Source organism: Neopsephotus bourkii, unplaced genomic scaffold (assembly GCF_033783945.1).
Source record: "Neopsephotus bourkii isolate Nb327-2 ecotype Australia unplaced genomic scaffold, CSIRO-AGI_Nbou_v1 NB_1637, whole genome shotgun sequence".
Classification (NCBI taxonomy): domain Eukaryota; kingdom Metazoa; phylum Chordata; class Aves; order Psittaciformes; family Psittacidae; genus Neopsephotus; species Neopsephotus bourkii.
Genome location: NW_026902112.1, coordinates 4,057,818 through 4,077,499, shown reverse-complemented (window position 1 = coordinate 4,077,499; position 19,682 = coordinate 4,057,818). Strand labels below are relative to the sequence as shown.

General features: G+C 37.5%; 1 protein-coding gene across 3 annotated transcripts in view; it reads left to right on the top strand.

Moving 5' to 3' along the window:
* ASAP1 (ArfGAP with SH3 domain, ankyrin repeat and PH domain 1) overlaps nucleotides 1–19,682 on the top strand; it is a 145,699-nt gene that overhangs the window by 100,309 nt on the left and 25,708 nt on the right. For all 3 annotated transcript variants that reach the window (XM_061374290.1, XM_061374293.1, XM_061374291.1), the window contains 8 exons: nucleotides 4,278–4,441; nucleotides 5,896–6,029; nucleotides 7,040–7,131; nucleotides 7,895–8,081; nucleotides 10,098–10,183; nucleotides 12,445–12,560; nucleotides 14,824–14,891; nucleotides 18,387–18,494. In XM_061374290.1, coding sequence (XP_061230274.1) covers nucleotides 4,278–4,441; nucleotides 5,896–6,029; nucleotides 7,040–7,131; nucleotides 7,895–8,081; nucleotides 10,098–10,183; nucleotides 12,445–12,560; nucleotides 14,824–14,891; nucleotides 18,387–18,494 — 955 coding nt within the window. The remainder of the gene's footprint in view (nucleotides 1–4,277; nucleotides 4,442–5,895; nucleotides 6,030–7,039; nucleotides 7,132–7,894; nucleotides 8,082–10,097; nucleotides 10,184–12,444; nucleotides 12,561–14,823; nucleotides 14,892–18,386; nucleotides 18,495–19,682) is intronic.

The following is a 19,682-nucleotide window of genomic DNA, read 5'->3' as shown; positions in this document are numbered from 1 at the left end:
CTGGGGCCTTTCACCATCTTGGTTGCCCTCCTCTAGACACAGTCTACTAGTTTGATGTCCTCCTTATACTGAGACTCTAAAACTGCACAGTACTCAAGGTGGGGCCACACCAGTGCAGTGCACAGTGGAGTGTAGCATCTTAATGCTGATGCAAGTTTAAGAAGTTTTGTTTGCCTGAAGGCATTATTTGCATGCAAGTGCTGAAATACATGCACACAAACTAAGTGTATTTTGCCCATATTGGCACTGTAAGCCACATTCAAAAAGGTATTGTAATGCTACTCAGACAAGTGTTCTGTTTCAGAAGATTACTTAAGTGACCCAAGTAATGGTATCTGCTTTGAGATGCACATAGAAACTTACTTTTCTTTTTCTTTAGGAAAATTTCTGCAATATCTTTAGTTAATTGAAGTTCATGATCCAGAATGGCTGTTAATGTGTTGGTGAAAAACTACTATATAACCAAATGGTCTATTTTTCTTGTGCAGCCACTGAGTAGTCTTAAATTGCTTTATTCTCTAAGGTGTCATGTGAAAAGCACCCTTTGACTTCTAATTTTACTGATTTGAGTGTTCTGCAGGAGCTATGGGATGTAGCTCCTTGATTATAGTTGTCATCCTCTTGTTCCAGTTTTCACCTGAATTGTATATGTGTGCCTCACTGTTGACATTTTCTTCTCCGTCGTGTGTTTTGTCCACCCAATTTTAATGCTGCCTCCATTCTGTCTTTTCTCCTTTGTTCACCAACTGATTTTCAAATTATAGAATCATAGAATCAGAATCCTTCCATAAATCTAAATAGAGAAAAAAGGCAAAGATCATTTATACTCTAGTTTAATTGACCTTGCATGCATTTTCCTAGTGAGCATTTGAAACTGCTTCCTTAAATAAGTTCTCAAACTAGTTAAAAAATAAAACTAATAATGATTTTATAAAACAGATGGTTTAAAATACAAATCAGTGAAACCTATGTTCTGTTACAGGTTTGTTACTGTTTCCCCTCAAACATTGCCTTTAGTTCAATGCATTTTTTGTTTATTTTTTAGTTTCTTATTTTTATCTAGCCAGGTGTATGTTGACCTTTAATTACTGCTTGACTGCCTTTAAAGTCTCAGAGGGTTTTATTAGTTTCTCTAATAGATAGTACAGTGTGTGCAGGGGAGAGGGGGGAGGTATGTCTGTGTGCATATATATATATTTGTGTATATTATGAGAAATGGAACCTCAGATCTCTAAAAAAACAGGTTATTTTTAACATTTGCAATAAGAGATACTTTCTACTTTGATAATTGGATATTTGATATTGGATATTTGATAATTGCGGATAGGGCCAAATATGCTCCAGATAAAACATTTTCATTCTTTTCTACTCTCTTTGAAGCCCAAGAGTATCTTGATTTCTGTAGGAGATGTCTGGAATATTTACAAAGCTATTCCAAATTTCTGCTATGAAGAAACACGCATCTAACTTCAGTATAGTGTTTAGCAACAATCTTCAGATGTTTTTTACCTTGGGAATACCAAAGGAATGGGAAGGTCTTGATACTCTCTGCTGCTTCTTCCATACAAAAAAAGTTGTTTCTGAATGTTGGAAAAAATACTATGCTGTTCTTGTTCTGTTTATGCATTTACCTGGAAATAACACTGCTGCAGTAGGGATTGTCAGAAGAGACACAGTCCTTTATTGCAAACTGAAATAACTGTTAGACTGATTGTTGTCTTGGTGGGGAGGGAAAGGAGGAGCTTTTATTGGCGTAGAAATACTGGACTAATCCACCCAAAACTAATGAATACGTCTCCTTCATTGGATCCAGAAGTCACCCATGATGCCAGGTTTTTGTTTAGCCTCATGATTTTCTTCAACACTGAATCTCCAGCAAACAGAGTGCCTTAAAGGATCGTAAGACTGCAGAGATCCAGAAAGAGAAGTGTAGTAGCAGATTGGACAACCTGTTTTACTGGATTTGGTAGAAGACAAAGTGGATCTGTTAAGACTTGAGTAAATTTTAAATTATTTAAAAGAACAATACAAAGTATTAGTAGAATCACAGAATGGTTTGGGTTGGACAGGACCTGTGAGATCATTCAGTTCCAACCCCCTACCATGGGCAGGGGACACCTTCTGCTAGACTGGGTTGCTCAAGGCCCCATCCAGCTTGGCCTTGGTATTACCAGAAGTTTTTTGACCATTACCTTGACACTGGTGGTATAAAATAAAGCAAATACATCTTTAAAAAATGAAGGGAAAAGGAGGCTTGTACATGTAAGAAAAAGAGAAAGAACAGCAGCCATAAGGCAGTTTTTATAAGCTATTGACATTGAATTAATATCTTTATTGATTTGAGTTGTTTGAGTGTACAGCCTGCCAGAAGGCCAGGTGACCAACGGGGGACCTGGATAATTAGCACCAGTCATTAAGAATGTGTCTGTTGCTGTGCTTGTGTTCAATGGGCCTTGCTGCTGCTGTCTGGGGCAAGCTGACACAGCAGTGCCAAGCAGCCTTGGGCAGGGGTTCCCTCTAGCTGAGGAAGCACGACCAAAATAAGCTACCGCTCTTCCAGTTTAGAAACCCGTAATATGGAAATCTGTATCAAACTAACAGCTGGCTCAGTCATGTTGTGTTTCTTTTAATGGCATCTAATATTTTTTTGATTGTTCCTGCATAGTTGAGTTTTATTCAAATTCTGCCTTTTTAACAAACTAATCAAACTGTAACCCTGACAGAAATTGTCAACAAATGTTGGAATAAGTGTTGTCTTCTGAGTTTAATGATTATTTTACTGCTTGTTTAACCAAACATTACTGTAATATTAGAATCAAGACAGTGCTGCCTCTTGAGTTTGTTAATAACCCTGGATGTCATTAGAAAACTTGCAGAAGAATGCCATCTAGTGTGGGTTCTTGTATGTTATCATATAACTGGAGATAATGGAAATACGTTGTTTTAAGCATATAAACTATGGGGCAAACTTGGTTTTAATTTGTTAATTTTCTCTTATTTTTGAGGGTGACTTTTTAAAAATAATTTAAGCATTTTTTGTTTTGTAAATCCAACTTCTCAGACTATTCTTTGTCCATTAGATTTAAAAATGTACGCATATCAAGTTATTATATACAGTATATATAGTTAACATATATATGTATATACAGTTCTATACAGTTCAAGCTCTGAATCTGTATTGCAAGATTATGTATATGAAATCCTTTCTAAAATACTTTTAAAGTTTATCTTTTCATTATTAATGAGAAATGATGAACCTCAGTCTGGTTTGCTTAGATGACCACAGCCATTTCAACTCCTTTCAGCAGATTGGTGATTGCAGATAACTGGAATATTGTAAACAGGAAATGTGAGGACACTGCCAGTTTAAAATATTCCTATGTAAAAAATGTGTTTTTGCAGTAGATCTAAAATCATTGTACCTGGGAGGGTTTCTATTTTTAACTTGCAGTGCTGCCTCACTTAGAGCATCTGCAACATGCTTGTCCTTAGTGTCACTGCTTTTCCTTCTATACTTCCACCTGGAGGGCAGCATCCCCTGGGAGGGATTTTTTGGGTTAGTTTTCATTTAAAACATCATTGTATAAACAAAACCTTGCAGAGTGGTTGGGAGCGGGGGAAGCCATTGTCTGAAATATGATGGAAGAGTCTTGATATGCTGCATTCAACAGTTGCTCTTAATATTTTCTGTTAGCTCTCAGTATCTTTACTCCTCTGCCATGCTCCCTTGTTTAGCTATTTGTTGCCATGGCAGTTTTCATTAATTTGGTCATTACAGTCTGACTCTGAGTGCGCCGAGACCCGCATTTTGAAAGGCAACTAGCCATTAGCACATTAAAAATGTGCTTGCTGTCTTCTCTGTGAAGAGCGATGCACGCTGGAGAAAGTTGTGGTTGCAGTTTTCTCCTTCAGTAATGGGATAGATTTCAGGAAGATCTTAGACACCTACTTTTAAAGCAGTTTACAGGAGCTTAATGGCACCCTTTCTCTTCCACAGCGTCTGCTTATTTGAGGAACATGAGAACTGCTGCTTTGGCTCTAAATTGTTCATCAAAGGGATTTTAGAATTAAGACTTTTTCTCTTTGCCTTTTCTCATTCTTTATTACTTTTTCTCAAATCTTTCCACCTCTCACTTTCCTCCCACTCAGTATCTCCCACAGTACAATCCCTCCTTATATTCCCACTAATATTTTGTTCCTGGCAAGCTTTCTATGGTTTATAGGTTAACTTGTATTTGCAAATGCAGATCTTCATTAAGGTCTTTATCTTGTGCTAGATGGATATCAGTATTGACTAACAGCAAAGAAGAAGCATTAAATATGGCATTCCGTGGAGAGCAGAGCACAGGGGAGAACAGTTTAGAGGATCTGACAAAAGCCATTATTGATGACATACAGAGATTACCCGGAAATGAAGTCTGTTGTGATTGTGGCTCACCAGGTATCTCAATTTGTTCGTGTCATCAACTTCTTGTTGGAAGCAAAGTAATTTCTTTAGAGATGTGTTTGTAGAGTGCAAACTAATTTTCTAAGTGATGTGTTGATCAGTCTTCAGCCTGTTTTTAAAAGAACAAATACAGCTTTCATACATTAGTTCCATTTAATTCACTAAAATATTTTTGTGTGTTGTCTGTGCTTACTTCCAGCAGTTCAAGCCCCTCTGGAGTTTGAACTGTTCTTGTTGCACTGTCTCTAGATGCTTGTTGCACTTGAATGGAAGTTGCTTGGCATCACTGATCCTGTGCATGCTACTAAGTAGAAGTGAGTAATGCTTAGACAATGATTGTGGAAAAATTGACCTGGCCAGGATCTTACTCTGAGGTTTTATTTTGGCATGAGACTATTGGAACTGCAGTAGCAAAAATACCCAATCTTGTGCAAAGAATGAGACCCAGAGTTGAAATCCTCTCAGATAGTATATTCAGAAGTGCAGAGTTACAGGTCAGTTACATGTCACTTAAACCTAAAGATGAGTCAAATCATCAAAGTACTACTGAACTGATATGGTAATTGGCAGCTGCTACAGCTTTCACATCTGAAGAGGTAGTTCATGAAGGTGGTGTTCGTTTGGAACTGAGTAGATAGTGTGTATCTTAAAGATGCTAACTGATGTAGAACTGATCCAAATAGGAAATACCTAGATAAAAAATGCAAAGTGGAATATAATTTTGTGAAGTTTTAAGCTTCACTTCTGCACCCCAGCTTGCTGCTTTAAAACTCCTGACTTAATGCTTTGTCAGTTACTATTTAAGATCAAGGAAGGGATTAATTTGAAAACATGTATGTGTCTGGAAATATGTCTGGAGCTTTTTCTTTTCCTTAAAAACTGGTCTTGCTTCTTATGTAGCATTCATAGTGTAAGATCTATTCTCACATTACTTGCAGATCTCCTACCATGACAGCAGTATTTTTCTGACCTGGACTAGCCAGCATTACTAAAATGTTCAACATATTACTGTTTTACATATTGAAAAAGGCTATAGTCAATCTTTTATGAAGAAAGACTATTTAAAATTTAAGATGTAAAGATTAAAACTGTTGCCAACAGTGGAATTTAGGAGATCTGTTCCTTTTAAGAATAAGAAGCAAAGGCCTTACTTTCTACAAGAAACAAATCCTAAATGTATTCAAATACAGTCATTCAGTATGGATTTGTACATCTTGAATTCAGTGCCTTTGGGACTGGCTCTAAATCTGAAAAGCTTAATTCCATTGGTATCAATCTGTGGTTAAATTTGCATTGTGGTTTGGAGAAAAGAATGGAATATTCTTAGTTTATTTCTATTTGTTAAAGCATTAAATGAGGAATTGTTTCAGAATGCATTGGGATTTCTTACCACCATTGAAAAACTTTTCTTGGACTTCGATTAAATACTTTGTTTTGCAATCCTACAGATCCAACATGGCTATCAACTAATTTGGGCATTTTAACCTGCATTGAGTGTTCTGGAATACACAGAGAAATGGGTGTCCATATTTCTCGAATCCAGTCTTTGGAATTAGACAAATTAGGAACGTCTGAACTCTTGGTAAGTTCCTTTAATTTGGATTATTTTATTATTTTCTAGTCAGACGTTCTGGATACAGGTATCATTCAGGTGTATAATTTACTGTTAAATTTTTTCAAGGTATGTGTTTTGCAGAATGTTGTCTTCACATTTCTGTATCTGTCTTACAGGAGGTTTTTTTCTACTATGTGTTATTGATGCTTTTAAGCATCTGTCACGTCTGATGTTAATTTCTGGAGGTTTTACAGAATGATTATTGACAGTAGTGCCATCAGGATTTTGCCTCTCATTAGCTGATCTTGACCTTAAGTCAGAACAGCCCAAAATCTCATGTAATTAAAGAAAAGGAAAGCTAATTGAACTTGAAAAGTGAGAATGACCATTGCTAATTCTGACAGAAAATTGTTAGGTTAATCTTTTAATTTTATGGAAGAAACCCTGTAAGGTTAAAGTTACTCAAGGAATTTGATGTGGCTACTAAAGCTAAAACAAACAAAACCAAAACAAGAAACAAAGAAAGAAAAAACACAGTTGCAGCAAGTTTATCTCCTCAGCTGTGTTTAGTGTGTGAGAAGACACTTGTCACAGAAACTTTGTATGGGAAAATTGAGAGAAGATAAAAGGCGGTTCTGGATTTGTGTGTGGTTTAACATTAGCACTAGAAGCGTTTTTGAAATCTGGAGTTGCTTTCAAAGTTAGTAGTGATTTAAATCAAATTTTACTAAGTGTGACTTTGCACTAGGTCCGAGCTCCTTTCCAAAAGTAACTTCCTGATTAGTGTACTAGAACTGTTTCAGTGTTCGTGCTGCCAGTTCCTCATTCTGTTCTTATGCTGGAGGTAGATTGTCTTCAAATACAGCAGCAGTGCCTGGGATGATCAGATTCACACTTAAAAATTTTAATTCTTTATAAGTGTAATAGCTCTGCTTTTATTCTGCAATTTGTTGTGTTCCATCTTTTAGCAATAGGGTGGAAAATGCACATTAATAGTCCAGGTTGTTGTATATTTTATTTTGTTTTTCTTATTGCAGCTGGCCAAGAATGTAGGAAATACTAGTTTTAATGATATTATGGAAGGGAATTTACCTAGTCCTTCACCTAAACCCACTCCATCAAGTGATATGTAAGTTTAGAATCTTTAAATTCTTTAATATTAAGTTTACTGTGGAATATATATGTGATGTAAAATGTCTTAAAGAGTAACCAAGCCAGAGGAGGGCTGGGATAGCAGAAGAAAGGGATTTTTTACTCCACCTATAGGGTTTCTTAGAAGTACAGTCTTTTGTATGCAGTCACATTTAAGCTACAGCTTCTTGGTGTAGAAAACTTTAGGTTTGGGTTTCAAGATTCATTATTTCGAATCTTGGCAGTCTTTGAGTTTTGTAGCATCTCCTCAGGGGAGAGACACAGTTAGACTAAATGACACCAGCTTCAGGTACTGTCTTGAGATGGAGATGAGCTTTTTCTTCCTTTCCCTGGTGTTGGAGCTGCACAGAGAGCATCACAGATGTTGTTTTGCCACAGAAAGCTTTTTAACCTATTATGTTGATTTCTAGCTCATTAAGTATTTCTCTTTTATCCTGTTTTTAGCATCTTTTTCATGCTTATCCTTTTTTTAAACAGACAGGCATGTTTTCATGAAGCTTTATTTTTTATTTGGTCTTAGTCCTCAGAGTCAGGGTAATTTTTGTATGTAACAAGAAGGCAGGATAAAATTGAATATGTGCCTTGTTTGGGGCTTGTTTGCAAGACAGACATGCATTATAACATCTTTATCAGTAGTTTTCTTCTTCCCTTCTCAGCTCCTGAATTAGGCAAGGTGAGTTTAAGTCATTGACCCATTTTTCTAAGTATTTCTAAACCAAGCTCTATTTTCATACCCACAGGACTGCACGTAAAGAATTTATCACTGCTAAATATGTGGATCATAAGTTCTCCAGGAAGACTTGTGCATCTGCAGCAGCTAAACTGAGTGAATTACTTGAGGCTGTCAAATCCAGGGATTTACTTGCACTAATTCAAGTCTATGCAGAGGGGGTAGAGCTAATGGAGCCACTGTTAGAGCCTGGACAGGTAAGCTTATCAGGTAAACAAAGCAGAGTATTTTAATTAATGTATTTGTAAAATGTCTTGGACTGTAGCTGCTCTCTTAGATGCTAAAACAAGAGGAATAACAGATTAAAATGGTAGGGTTTTCTTCCTTTCCTTAATTTGGCATCCTTGTGGGGAGGGAAGAAGACATATCACTTGTCGTCAAATCCTCTGAAGGACGGTGAAATGTAATAGTACTTATCATACTGTTCTAGGTGCAACTATTGTGTTGGACAGCACCTACTCTGCAGTGTGTTTCTTTAGGATAAGGCCTAGAGAAAGAGAGGGCTTGTCTTGATAACCCTGGCTCACCTGATACCACAAGCAATATCATATCTGCTTTTGAAGTAGATGTTGAAGGAACACATTAATGACTGTACACAAGTCTCTGTTTCTCTGTGAGGAAAGAAAATATGATGCCTTCAGAGCTTCTGATGAAACATTTACAGAAGTACAATTTCTTTCAAGCAGGAAGACAGATTCATTTATTATTTTTAATAAACTTCTGAATAGTTGATCTTCCTTCTAAAGCCAGTGACAGCTTTATGGAAAAATCAGTCCAGGTTGACCTGGAGCATCCATGTAGAAAAAAAGCACAATGTGTAACATTTCTGTAGACAATTGCTGTTGTGCAACCAGTTGTTTTCTCCCATTACTTTTGGACACAACTTGGAGCGATCTCAGAAAAAGTTTTCAACAAGTTCTGTGGAAATAGCTACCTTGGCAAAGGGCAGAGTGGCTGTCTGTATCGAGTGAAGGGAGTTCAATATAGTCTCAGCACTTGAAATATCACAGATTGCTTATCATAGAAACACATTACAAATTCTCTGTCTACAAGGTGAACTTCCTATATTTATCATCCTTAGCAGTTACCACAGAATTAGCTCCTTAGCATTTCTCAGCTGGTACCGCCAATGATACCTAGACAGGTGTGAGCACCAACTGAAATGTGGGCTGCAGTTAAGACATTTATGCACTGTAAATTCTCTGATGTTTGATAAGTCTTTTTAGTTAAAGTTGTGATTTAAGTATGTGTACTGTTACATATTTTTAATGCCCCTTTTGATCAGTAGGAGTTAATGAGATCTGATTTTAGATTAATTCCTCATCAACTTTGAAACTGAATTAAACAGAACTTACATTGTCATATAAATGCATAAATGCTTGTGTTATATGTATAGAAAATGAAGTGTATTCTGTTTAAATTCATGAAGAGAAGCCCTATTATCTGGAGAGAAACAACCCCATTCACTGGTATATGCTAGGCACTACCCAGCTGGAAAGCAGCTTGGCAGAAAAAGGCCTGGGGGTCCTGGTGGACACCAGGCTGATGTAAGACAACAGTGCGTACCTGCGGCAAGGAAAACCAATGGTATTATAGGCTGCAGTAGGCTAAGTACTGCCAGCAGGTTGGTGGCAGTGATCCTTCCCCTCTACTCAGTGCCGGTAAGGCCATAGCTGGAGTACCAAGTCCAGTTTGCTTGGGAAGGGAAGTGGGACCAGATGTCCTCCATAGGTCCCTTCCGACTTCAACTGTTCTGTGATTCTGTAAGGGATTTAATGTAGGTAGGACTGTGATTATGGTGGGGATTTTCCCAGGTTTTGTAGGAAATAGTGTTGTTGGGTATGCTTGGTCCTCACCAAGGTGTCATAAAGCAACAAATACATGAACTCACTCATTATTCCTTGACAGGATCCGTTCTAGTTACTAGTAGCTAAAATGGTTAAAGGTTCTTCAGGATTGTTCTATCCAGCTGGGAAAAAGAGAAGACAGGTTTTGACGAACCTGTGATGTCAAAGTGTGATGCTGTTTCCTTTGAAGCACATGATGTCTTTTAAGGGTCCAGAAAGGCAATAACTATTTTCATCATAATTTCCTAATAACATTTTTCCTTTGAAAGACTTGTAAAAGACTAATTGACATATATCTTGTAGGTCTGATATTACAAGCTTTGCAGAAATAAGACACAAAAATCTAACTTCTATTTGTGTGTTTAGGAGCCAGGTGAAACAGCACTTCATTTAGCAGTCCGGACTGCTGACCAAACCTCTCTCCATCTGGTTGACTTCCTTGTACAAAACTGGTATGGATTGATTTTCATTATGTATGAAAAATGTAAATGTTCAAAGCTAGCCATGCAGTGCTTTGGACAGTGTTTGCCTATCACTTCCATTCTCCTTAGATATGCTTCAAAAGAGCATAATTTTAATACCTTTGAGTTGACCCTTATGTTCCTAAGTGTGGACAGAAGTGTAGGTTAAAACATGGAAAGCAGTTATACAATAGGATGAAAAGAAAAATTATGTAGAGCAAAAGAGAGACTGATTTATATCACTATAACATTATTGCTATGAAACAATGCAGATGAATAGTTCAGGTAAAGGAGAGGTGGCAAAGTAAGCATTCTGAATACAGGACACATGCAAAGAAATAGCAAGAGTAGAAAACAAGGCTATGTCTCAAATTTATGAGTAGAAGATAGATTGACTTCAAAAAAAGATGTTATGGTAGTTAATAAAGTCTATTAAAGTTATTTACAGCCTGATCTTCTTAACTACTAATTTTCAACATCTAGGTTATTGGCTGAGCTATTCTTTGTTGTTAAGAGATGTGTTCACAGAAGTGGAAACACTTAAAAAAATCAAATGGTACAACATAATTTTTCATATGGTTCACAACATAGTTAAACATTAGCTGGAATTAGTTCCAATCCACCTCTCCGGTATGCCATGAAGCAAAGGAAGTGGCAGTCACTTGCTGTGTTATGTGGTGGGTTTTGAAGAATGAGGAGAGGAAGACTGGGGAAACACAGAAGACTCATCACAACTCCTTCAGCAAGGGGAGTCCTTCCTGCTATTGAAGCGCAGTCAGTGAATACTTGGTTCTTTTCTTTCCCCTCTCTAATAGTTTATGTAGCATTGTCTATAGGGAGTGTTAGAAGGTTTGGTCTTCTGATAACAGCACAGACTTGAAATGATGTTCCTGACACTATCTCTTGGGCTCTGTGGACTAGCTGTGTAACCTTTGCTTTAACTTATTCTACTGATACTCCCTCATGTTAAATGGAGTGCTGACTATTGTAGGAGTGTTCTTAAAGTAAAAAACAAAATACAGTAAAAAATAAGCTATTACTATTTACAAGCTGAGGTCATAATTTGAAAACTGTTTTTAGAAGCCCAAATTATTATTCTGAGTAATATTAAAGGAATTGTTATTTTGGATTATTATGTAAAATTGTTTTGTGTGAAGAAACTATGAAGCTTCATAACATCAGGGACTGTAGTGATAGGACAAGGGGTGGTAGGTTTGAACTTAAACAGGGGAAGTTCAGGTTAGATATAAGGAAGAAGTTCTTTACTGTGAGGGTGGTGAGGCACTGGAATGGGTTGCCCAAGGAAGTGGTAAATGCTCCATCTCTGGCAATGTTCAGGGCTCGGTTGGACGGGGCCTTGGGTGACATGGTCTGGTGTGAGGTGTCCCTGCCCATGGCAGCAGGGTTGGAACTGGATGATCTTGAGGTCCTTTCCAACCCAAACAATTCTGTGATTCTATGATTCTATAACTATCATCCTTTATGTGTTTTTGTCAGCTGTCTGTAGTTTTGTCTCAATCTCAAATTTAAGAGCATCATTACATCCATATGGGCTCTGCACTTACTGTTCAGTGTGGGTAATACTGAGTGGAAGTAAAGCTGTCATTTTCTGAGCTTTTCATTTTTATAAATGTATTAAATTGATCTCAGTATGTCATGACTTTTTTCAAGAAACCTTGTTTCAGAAATTGAAAATGGAAAGAGAGAACAGTTTTAAAAAGCCCTATGAACCCCCTTGCACAGCTTGTCTTTCCCAGTTTGTATCCTTCCGTTCCTTCTTATGACACTCTTACGCAGCCTCACAGCTGCCCTCTTTGTAGTTCCTTGAAGTGTGGGACTTACTGGCGTGTTCTAACTGTATCAGAATGATTTCTCACATATTTTTAATCAGGCTAATTTAGCATGTTTGAAAAAGAAATGCCAGTAAAGTGAAGGGTGAAAACCAACTGCCATGACCCTATAAAGGATTAGGTTTGAATCTCTTGAGCTTCAGGTTTGTTGTTTGGTTTTTCAATGAACACCTGTAGATGCTCAGTCCTTGTCAACCACAGCTCAGGAATTTCCAGTGTGCTTGGAACTATTCTTACTAGTCCTTGAGAGTAATGTTTAACTTGAAAAATATTTCTTTCTCTTTCTGCTCCATATTTGTCCCATAAAGTATTAATGCATTTATTGCCGCTAGGGATGCTTGCTCTGAAACAAACAGCTCTGCACACTAGATGTCTCTTGATTATTTCTTCTTTTGTGTTTAGTGGAAACCTGGATAAGCAAACAGCGCTGGGCAATACAGTTCTACACTACTGCAGTATGTATAATAAGCCTGAGTGTTTGAAATTGCTTTTGAGGGGGAAGCCAACTATTGATGTAGGTAAGTTCATTATTTAAAGCTAGGAAAAAAAGATATACTAACATTTCTTTCTATTATTTTAGCCACTTCTGTGTTAGGAAGATGGCAACTTTACCACCAACAAGCCTAAAGAAGATGTTCAGTTAAGAAATGGAACTTAAATTCTTAGAAGATAACAGTGGCAAACATTTTCTCATATAAAATACTAATGGCAAAGCCTAACTTTCCTGATGTATATTTTCTGATGCATCATAAACAGCCTGGAATTTAGGTTTATTGTTTATATTGTAAAATTCATCTACTATCTGTATGTTACAATGCTTCGAATGGCTGCTCACGTTAATTGCACTTCAGACATAGGTGGGCTTTCTGTACACAACAGTTAATTCTTCTTTTAATATTAATGTCGATTGTCACTGTGGCTTCACCCAGAGTGCCCCAGCCACCACTGTAGGTGATTAGGGAAGGGATTAGCTATTTCAGCTGCATTTCTCCCTCTGTTTGCAATCCACGTGTGTGCAATAGGTATAACACTTTCCATACCTAAACTAGTCCATTTTTCATCATGGCTTAGCAAAAGCTAATTAAAAATAAAATCTCTGTAAACTGTTTGCTTACACTTAGGATAATCTTTTGTTTAACAGATGCGCTCCTTTCACTGCCATATTTTGAGTAAAGAAGGTATTCCAGGAATCCAGGCTCAGGAGCAAAGTTTCATCAGCATGTCTATGAAACATTTGCATTTTGTCAGTTCTTGGTATAGGAGCACAGCTTTATGAACAGTTGGTGCAAACTGAAGAGGATAAACTTATTTTTTTACCTTTTTACTTATTGCCATCATTTCCCTCCTCTGCCCTCTAAAAAGCTGTTGCATAAATTTAAGTTCATAGCTTGGTGACAGAAGTCACTGGTTCCTTGGCCTTCTTATACATCCTTAGAATACGTTCTAATATTACCATAACTCAAAGAATTTGTTGTAACCTTTTTAAACAGATATATCCTTCATTAAGAAAATGTAAAAGCTGTCTGCACAAGCTTAAGCATGCCTATTGGTCCTTCCATTGAACTCTCTCCTAGGTAGATGCCAGAATAGTGTTTGTACCCTTTTGGGTTCTATTTTTTGTTGGCCTTTGTTTTGTTTCGGTTTTATGCTCTCACTTAGGAACTGCGTATCTTCTTTAGGACTTGAACCATCAGGTTTATACTTAAAGATTGAAATTTGGAATTGGCTGGTCTCTTTAAGTTCTCTGTGTGCTCACTTCAGTTAAATACTGTGTTTTTATTCCTTTCCATATTAAAACTCCTGAGCCATCCTGGATCTTTCTATAAGGAACCCTCTTTCTAGGAATCTTAATTCTTTCAAATTCATAGGCCTTTCTATTAGGCCTTGTATTTTCTACACAGGGTTTGTATTTTCTAGAATTCATGACTGGCATTCTGTGTGTAATATTACAGATAGACTTATTTCCTTGTGAGACCTCAGTTTGACTGTTTTCAGTTCCCAGTCACAGAAACTCTTTACAATCCTGATGTGATGTGGAGCATACTCTTTTCCAGCTCCATGGCATTCTCTACTATACTGTAAGACTAAATTTTACCTAAGGTTTGTCCACATCTGATTGGGATGTGGGGTTTGATCTTTTCTTGAGACTTGCAACTGAGCATCTGGGAAGGATCCCATTAGGTGTTGTGCCAGAGGACCTTCAGAGTGGTCAAATACCACCTTCTTTCTTATGAGGCCTTATTTAAAAAGGCAAACCATTTTACAGCTTTTAAAAAGAAGAAATTGCTAGGGAGTTTTAAAATTATTCTTATCCAAATGTCATCTTAGAATAGGATTTCTGTCTTCAAATTCAGGCTTCAAACCACTACATACTAATCAAAGTAAAAGGTGCTTGGATCAACATTTACTGGTTTCTAAAATCTTAAAATAGTTTTCTTTTGTAAGCTGTTAAAGCTTTGCTTTTCCTGCTTATTCATGTAAGAGTTTTACTGGCAAAGGAGTTGAGTGGAGAATGACTAAATTTCTTTATATTCTCTGCTAGGATGGTTAGGAAGGATTTGGGAAGTGTCCCAGCTGATGCTGCTGATCAGAAAGAACCTGATGATACACAAAATGCATGAGCACTTAGACTGGAATCTTAAAGAGCTGCAGCTGCTATAGAGTAAATAGATGTTTTTGATCACTTTTAGAAGTTACTCTGCTAAAAATACTGAAACTTACTGAATTGAGTCCTTAATCATCTCAAAGAACCACTGTCTTGTTTTATTGTTAATTTTGTAGTCAACCAAGCTGGAGAGACTGCTCTGGACACAGCAAAAAGAGTGAAAGCTGTCCAGTGTGAGGAACTGGTAAGAAGCGGGGTGGGGAAGAAGGATGGGGGATGTTTGTATGTTTAAAGATGTGATGTTTCCACTGTATCTCAGACTATCTATCGCTGTGAGCTGGCTGTATGCTAGGCTAAAGGTCCTACCATAGATGAACATTTTCTAACTTCAAAACGCAAGAGTTGTTTTCTTTGTAAGAGTTTAAGATCTTGTGTTGGAAGTAGTTAGTTATTTTAACCAAACCCTAAATACTTTAGAATCTAGCTGTCACAGAACCAATAAATTGAAGCTAAACTAAAGTTATTGTTCAAACTCAATTAAAGCTCCACCAACATTAACTACAGATTTGGGATTTCACATGGATTTGTTACGATACTGCTGACTCTTCAACTTTATGGCAAGTGATCCAAAATGTGCAATCGCTCACCTAAAAGGAGTTCATGTGCAATCCATGATCCAAAATGTGCAATCACTCACCTTGAGGAGTTCCTTTAGACAGCATCCTGACCTAGAGGAGAGTCCCCGACTGCAGGCAACGCTGCTCTGAGGAGGAGCAACTACAAATGGCTGCCCCAAGGGGCTCCATTTCTGCCCTGGTCGGATCTGAGCTGTTGTCAGATGTGGTCTTGTACACCCATGGGTTCAGGACCCAACTTCCTGCCCCTGCACCAATCAGCCAGCACCATGTGTGTGGGAAAAGAGCTGTGCACATGGGAGCTCTCCTGGGATGCTGTCTGTGAGAAAAAGCTTCTGTGGCCTTTGATCACGGCTTTGTTTGGGCTTTTGTACCTGCCAAACAGGTATTTGAATACCAGTTAATACCAGTTCTAGGACATTTGGGCTTCATCACCTTGAAAGTTCTTCTTAGAGACGTTTCAGAGGTTGCTCTGTACTTCTGATAGAAATTCAAATCTGTCAAGACCTTTGAGTTGCTTTAGATCCTTTTGGTCTGGATCTTTCTTTGACTTTTCCTGCTTTGGCTTTTCCCAGATGACTTTAACAGGGCAGATAGTTCAGAGATGACGAAAGTCATCTTACAAGCAGAATAGAAATAACTTGAAATTGAAACCACCTAACAGGTGGTAGAGAGAGGCAAAAGTGTAATGTCTGGAAGTTAGGGTAGCAGAAAATGTAGAACACCAGCTTCTGTTGGACTTTGTCTCTCTACTGAACATGATCAGAGCAAAAGCATTCTGGAATTTTGAGAATATTTAAGGAATGTTAACAGATGCCACTCAAGAAACCTATTGGCATTCAGGAACTAAAGGTGTTAAAGGATTTTCTCAGGTACTCTTATGAAGCAGTTAGCCAAAAATATGGATTCTACATCAGACTAAGGAGCTTGTTTGTTCTTAGCCCTCTAAAGTGCCTCTCACCAGCATGCGTTTAATAGGCAAGTGAGTTTAAGTACTGCCAAGGTATTAAGAAGTCTAAGCAGTCGAAGTGATTTCACATTCAACACAGAACCAGAAGAATTTACAAAACAGCTGCCATTTGCTTAATTCTCTTTCTCAGAACAGTTTTGCTTTATTTTGATGAACCAAGGAGGATATCTACTTCTGCTCTGCAGCTGGTAATTTTAATACCTTTCATTTGACAATTGAAAGTTCTTGTCATGTATTAATTAATTGTTGAAAAATCAAGAGGGCTTGTCCTTCAGAAATCACAATAATTTTCCATATTTCTGGGGATGCAAGTCAACGTTTTGCTGAGGTTGACGAGGTGGTGCTCTCACTGCCTTCTCTATTACTCCCATGTCTCCTGTGTAAGTAAGTACACTGCGTTTCCAATGTTCTGACTGTTTCTACTGTTGACAGTGTTTCTGTCAGCTGAAAACCAGATCAGCCACACAACATACAATTGGTATGGATTACTTTTTTCTTTACAGTATATATTTAATAGAATAGCATCTGCTGTTAATGTGGACCAACTGATTGTGCTGTAGAACAAAACAAAAAAAAGTGGATGTGATCAGTGAGCTTATCTAGCACCTAATAGTTTCAGTTATTATAATCAAAATTCTGGGAATACCTCACTGGTTATAAGGACGTAGAGCTGTTGGAACAAGTCCAGAGGAGGCTGTAGGGATGATAAAGGGGCCTGAAGCATCACCCATTCAAACATAGGCTGAGAAAGTTCAGGCTGTTCAGTCTGGAGAAGAAAAGGCTGCATGGGGACCTCATAGCAGCCTTCCAGTATCTGAAGGGGGACCTGTAAGGATGCTGGGGAGGGACTCTTCATCAGGGACTGTAGCGATAAGACAAGGGGTAACGGGTTAAAACTTAAACAGGGTAAGTTTAGATTGGAGATAAGGAGGAAATTCTTTACTGTGAGGGTGGTGAGGCACTGAAACAGGTTGCTCAAAGAAGTTGTGAATGCTCCATCCCTGGCAGTGTTCAAGGCCAGGTTGGGCAGAAGCTTGGGTGACATGGTCTAGTGTAAGGTGTCCCTGCCCATGGCAGGGGGTTGGAACCTCATAATCCTAAGGTCCTTTCCAACCCAAACCATGCTGATTATTGTGATTAACTGTAATAGAGCATTTTTTCTTTTTTTTCTTTTGTTTTTGTTAATAGAAAAAATATTCCTGCATTTTTCTCAAAATTGGCAATGAGATATCGTTAAGAGTAAAAATGAAAATATGAATAATCATACTGCTTGCCATGGGCAATAAAAACCTACAAAATAAATAGGTAGAGGTTTGCCGTACAGTAGATATACAAAGCAAATTTCTCTTGCATAGCTGGAGTCCTGATTGTGTAATTCAATTTCAGCTCAAGTGAACTCATGAATACTTATATAATGGATGGAAAATAATTTGATCCAAATTTTATTTCAGGAAGATGGTTAAGGCTCTCCTGAATCAAGCAGTACCAAATAGATGACTTATCAAATATCGTAGACTCATAGTAATGATAATGGGAAATCTAAGTGTTAAGAAAGAAAATTTATCTACCATGAACTGCAGTTTTCTGGGGTTTGCTGATCAGTGAAGTAGTGGGTTTTTAAAGAATCGAAGTACATGATTTGAAATGGCAAAGTAGAGGAATTTTGTGCTTAAGACACATTGGCCTCATCCAGTGAGGGAGAGATATACTTTACTAAAGGGTAAATACCCTTTATTTCTATTCAGCACAAGGACTGTGACTTTGGAGGGATAATCTCTATATGTACCAGAACTTATAAGTAGGTTCTGCCTTCCCTTCTTGGAAAGGAGGGCTCCAAGTGCATTTCTGCTTTTGTGCCTGTACCTTCTCTTCTTGTCATCTAGTCAAACGCTTGTCAAACGTGGCAACTGCTACCCATTTGGAGAAAATTTCCTCTTCTGCCTTTTGGCTGGTTCTCTATACCTCAACTAAATGAAAGATGTTAATGTGTGAGTTGCCCCGAAGTTGTTTTTTTTTTTAATGTCAGGAAAAGTTTTCAACTTCTAAATATTTCAGCTCATCGCTTGCTGATACAAGACTTCACTGACACCAAAGGAACAGCAAATATTTTAACAAGAACCGTTCTTCCTTTCAGCTTTCTCAAGCCAAGGCAGGAAAGTTAAACCCACACGTTCATGTAGAGTACGAATGGAATCTTCGGCAGGAAGAGATTGATGAAAGCGATGATGACTTAGATGATAAAGTAAGCGGGGAATTTGCACAAAACCTGACAATTTCTGTTCTGTGGACATGAATGGAAATTACAGACCCACTTGAACATTTTTTTTCCTTACAGATTTTATTGGATGGGGCAAAAGCTAGTTTTGAGGCTTATATTAAAGGTTGCCAAAGTGCTTTTTGATTTGACTTTGTCAGCCTAGTCATTATGGACTTCAGCTTCAGAGGTTTTGCTTTGACAAGACATACAATTTAATCGAAATCAGTAAACGTAGATTACTTATTACTTTGCCATTTTATTTGCTTAATTGTAGGTTGTTAATTTTTAGCTGGAGGAAATCCAAAGCTTCCATATTTATTTTTTCCATAAATTAATAAACCCGAGTTGTTGAATAAAGAGCTCTATTTTTCAAAAACTGTGCTGTGCACTTTATTTCTGATTAAGAAGTAACAGAAAGACAAAACTTGAGGGCACAGGATAATTGCCACCCTAGAATGTGTGAAAACTTAGCCTCTGTGCCCTACTTTAGCAAGTCAGTTAATTACTCTGTGCTCTGTTTCAGTAATAAATGCGAACACTCCTCTCCTATTTCTCTATATCTCTATAGACACCTCTGTATCTCCGGGTGCTGTAGAAAGGAAATGTGGTCAACTTTTCATTTTCTGTGACACTTGGGACTGAAACATTCAGAAACCAAAATGATTTACATGTCCTCAAGGACAGGAGAGAACAAAATGATTATCTGTGCAAGAAGCCTCAGGAGGATAACAAATGCTGTATGGGAGATAATAGCCTGAACCAGAGCTGCAGTAAAACAGATCGTGCTCCATATACAGCAATTAACATGCAGCGCTTAAAAATTGCTGTGTAAAATTTCTTCAAAGAGCAATTAGATACGTTTAAAAGAGATGTACCATTGAATATATTGCTAGTTCAGACAACAGATAAATCTGCTGTGCCAAAAGAGGCTGTTTTTAATATGCACCAGTGGGATAATATACTTGATCTTCGAGATAACTGTCTTGTGTGAGTAAAGAACTATTTGAACTGAAAAATTATTCTTATACTCTAAAAACTTCACTAGGCTTTTATTGGTATATTATTTATTATATTATTATTGTGTATTATTTAAGGATAAATCTAACTTTGTGTACATGATGATGTGTTGATGCTGCAATCTTTATTTTTCGTTTAGAGGAGAGAATCAGTGGA